Raw genomic sequence first — 3579 nt, forward strand, 5'->3', positions numbered from 1 at the left:
CCCAGCCAGTGCAGGGACCCTTCTGCCCAAAGCCGATGCCCATGGTCACCCTTGTCCCCTTCCCGACAGACCCGGCTGACACGGGCATCTGGGTCCCCATTTGCTTCAGAGGTTCCCGAGCCACAAACAAGGCAATTCCCGCTCCCTCCCCGCTCCCAAGGTACATTTTGGGCTATAAAGAGCCAATTAAGCTAATTAAACAAGCACCACAATCACCTCGTGCCATTCAGCTTATATTCACACCCAAAAATAAATTCCTGAGGCGTATCAAACCTGGCAAGACCTAACCCCCCCCCCCCCCCCGCCACGCTGGCACTAACACACGCACATCACACGTACCCCTCTCCCCCCACGACCCCGCCTGTCCAATCTCACATCCATCTCCACCGGAGACAAATTTCCATCACCGAGGCTTGGAATCAGAATGGTTTGGGTTGGAAGGGACCTTCAGAGGTCACCTCATCCTTCCTGCACAGGACAACCTCCAAGGTACAGCTAGGGGTTGCATCCTTGCGAAAAAAAACAAAAACAAAACAAAAAAAAACCCAAAAAAAACCCCCAAACCAGCCTCATGTCTGACCATTTCCATCCTGAGCGAGCCCCCAGTTTCACCGGGTGGGATCCTGGAGGTCCCTGGGTTCTCCAGGAGAAGAGGCCCATAGGGAAGGGAAGGTCTTGCCAGGGCGCTAGGAGAGGTGGTGGCTGGCAGGAGACGGGGGGGGGGTGGGGGGGGGCACCAGCGTCTAGAAACCCCCGTAGCCTGCAAGGAAATTGGGGGGAGGTTAGCACACCGCAGCCCCAAAAAGCCAACGAGTTTTGGAGATACCCAGGGCTCATCTCCCCACCGGTTCAGTGCCCGTTACCTCTACGTAGGCGGTGGAAACCAAAGCTGGGTCCAGCCTGTTCCTTTTGAGGGAAGAGGGCTGTGGAGCAGAGCGAGAAGCTGCCGTTAGCCAACGCATGGGAACCGGGAATCCCGCGCCCGGTTGACGAACCGAGGGGACCCGGGTTTCTGTGCCGCCGCAGAGGGCCTGGGGTCATGGTTGGGCAACCTCACCTTCCTGGTGGGCTCAACCACGGAGTAGATGGTGCAGCTTGCAGGGTCCTGAGGGCAGCTGGGTCTCTGCTAGGGAAAAATGGTCAAAAAATGCAAAAAAAAAAAAAAGAAAAAAACCCAAATTTTGGGCAAAAGGGCTACCATAGATGTATCCAGCCTGGGGGCTGCACAGCCAAACCCACGGGGCCATCGGCACAGGACTGACCCTACCTGTGTTTTGTTGCCGATGACGGCGTAGACGGTGTTTCCTCCCGTGGTGACCTCACCGGTGCCACGCTGGGGGAGAAAGCAACCCCCGGCTCATTAAAAGATGCAATCCGGGGCGATGGACGTCTCCAAACAGAGGTCCCGGCCCTCCAGGCAGCATGGGGAGGGGACACCCCTGGTACTCACGGGGTCTTGGCCGGTTCGGGCTTTGCCCACCTCCTCGTAGATGGTCAGCGTCTGCTCGTCCTGTGCTGGGGGGGGGTTGAAGGGTCAGGGTGAGATGGGTGACGCGTTAGAGCCCTCAGACTGGGGAGGTCAGCCCTCAAGCAAAGCAAAAAGGGGCAAAGAGGTCCCTTGGCAACTGGGAAGCTTTACTTTGTTGGCACCTGGCAGGGGAGGGATGCTCCAGCTCAGAACAAAACCCATATCCAAAGCCAGTAGAGCTCATGGGACAAGGCCTCCAGGTTTGGGCACCAATGCTTGGGGGTGCTGGGATGCTTCATCCAGCTCAACCTGCACCACCCTGCATCAGCAGGGACGGGCAAAGACTTTGTGCCCCGTGCGGCGCCTGGCAGGGGGTGGCAGTGCCCAGTGGCTTTATCCCCCATCAGCCCCAAGAGGAGGGAAAAGCCCAGGGCCAGCACGGGGAGAGCTAGGAGGTGGACAGCAGTCCAAAAAACCCCCACGGCTGCCCACCCCATGAGTTACCGCGCTGACCCCGGGGACAAACCTCGCGAGGGATCCTTTCTTTGCCTCTTCATCCAGTAGCAGATGACAGCGAGGGCTACGGAGATGGCCAGTGTCAGCCCCAGGGACAAGGCCACCGCCCACCATGGAAAGGTGTTGAGGGACACTGGGGAGGAAGAAGAGGAGAAGAGGAGACCTTTGATGAGCCGTGAGCCATTTCTGAATGCAGTCACAGAATCCCAGAATCGCAAGGGTTAGAAGGGACCTCTGGAGATCATCCAGTGCAACCCCCCTGCTCAAGCAGATTCTCCTAGAGCATGTTACACAGCACTTCATCCAGGCAGAGGTTGAATATCTCCAGAGAAGGAGACTCCACAGCCCCCCTGGGCAGCCTGGGCCAGGGTTCAGGCACTCTCCAAGTCAAGAAGTGCTTCCTCCCGTTCAACTGAAACCTCTTCTGCTTCAGGTTGTGCCCATGGCCCCTTGTCCTGGCGCTGGGCACCACTGCAAAGAGTCTGGCTCCGTCCTTGTGACTTCCACCCTTAAGATATTTGTATGTATTGGTCTCTGTTGCAGCCCCCAGGGGACAGACCTGGCGAGGAAGCCTCAGCCCAGTTCCACCACCCGTGTTTGGCTATCGCGTTGACTTTCCCAGGAGGGGAGGCTGGGCACATTTTGGTGTCAGCATGACATCCCCCACAGCTTCATGGGCCCAGGCAGGGAGATGAAAAGCCCCAAGAGAGGGCTGGAAGTGGCGTGGCTTGCACACACACCCCCCAAATCCTGCTTTGACAGAGCTGAGAGGGCCTTGGGGGCACTGGTGGATGAAAAGCTGGCCATGAGCCGGCCATGGGCACTGGCAGCCCAGAAGCCAACCCTACCCTGGGCTGCATCAGGAGAAGCGTGGCCAGCGTCAAGGGAGGGGATTGTGCCCCTCTGCTCTGCTCTGGGGAGACCTCCCCTGGAGCCCTGCGTCCAGCTCTGGTTTTAAACTGAACCAGGGTAGGGTTAGACTGGATCTAAGGAAGAAATTCTTTACACTGAGGGTGGTGAAACCCTGGCAGGGGTTGCCCAGAGAGGGGGTGGAGGCCCCATCCCTGGGAACATTCCAGGCCAGGTTGGACGGGGCTGTGAGCAACCTGATGTGGTTCAAGGTGTCCCTGCTCCTGCGGGGGGGTTGGGCTGGGTGACCTCTGGGGGTCCCTTCCCACCCAAAACATTCTATGATTCTATGAAATTACCAGCGCTGCAGGCTGCCGTGACATCGATGCTGGCCGTGCTCCAGCTCAGCGGGTTGCTCACATTGCAGTGGCAGACGGTGGGGTTGGAGTCCCTGCAGACCTGCAGGTGCAGCCGGGGCTGCTGCTCCAGCTCTCCCAGGGCATCCCCAGTGCAGGACCAGTGGTAGGAGAAGTTGCCGGGGCTGGGAACGGTGCAGAGCAGTGAGATGTTGCACCAGCTCTGCTCCCAGGACAGGATGCGGGGCTCCAGGTGCGGCTGCTGGACGGGCTCTGCGGAGTTGGAGCCCGTGAGAAGGGACTGGGGGGGACACAGGGTGATGGGGGGGACACAGGGTGATGGGGGGGACACAGGGTGATGGGGGGGGGGGGGGGGCCGGAGAGCCCCCC

At 59.3% G+C, this 3579-nt stretch overlaps 1 protein-coding gene across 1 annotated transcript in view; it reads right to left on the reverse strand.

Annotated features, from left to right (window-relative positions):
- Window positions 1–70: 70 nt before the first annotated feature.
- CD244 (CD244 molecule) overlaps window positions 71–3579 on the reverse strand; it is a 4036-nt gene continuing 527 nt past the window's right edge. Inside the window, exons 2-8 of the mRNA XM_009637153.2 lie at window positions 3193–3462; window positions 1995–2117; window positions 1451–1515; window positions 1268–1333; window positions 1058–1126; window positions 864–923; window positions 71–760 (exon numbers count right to left, since the gene is read on the reverse strand). Coding sequence (XP_009635448.2) covers window positions 455–760; window positions 864–923; window positions 1058–1126; window positions 1268–1333; window positions 1451–1515; window positions 1995–2117; window positions 3193–3462 — 959 coding nt within the window. The 3' untranslated portion in view covers window positions 71–454. The remainder of the gene's footprint in view (window positions 761–863; window positions 924–1057; window positions 1127–1267; window positions 1334–1450; window positions 1516–1994; window positions 2118–3192; window positions 3463–3579) is intronic.

Source organism: Egretta garzetta, unplaced genomic scaffold (assembly GCF_000687185.1).
Source record: "Egretta garzetta isolate BGI_Z169 unplaced genomic scaffold, ASM68718v1 scaffold834, whole genome shotgun sequence".
In the NCBI taxonomy this organism is placed as follows: domain Eukaryota; kingdom Metazoa; phylum Chordata; class Aves; order Pelecaniformes; family Ardeidae; genus Egretta; species Egretta garzetta.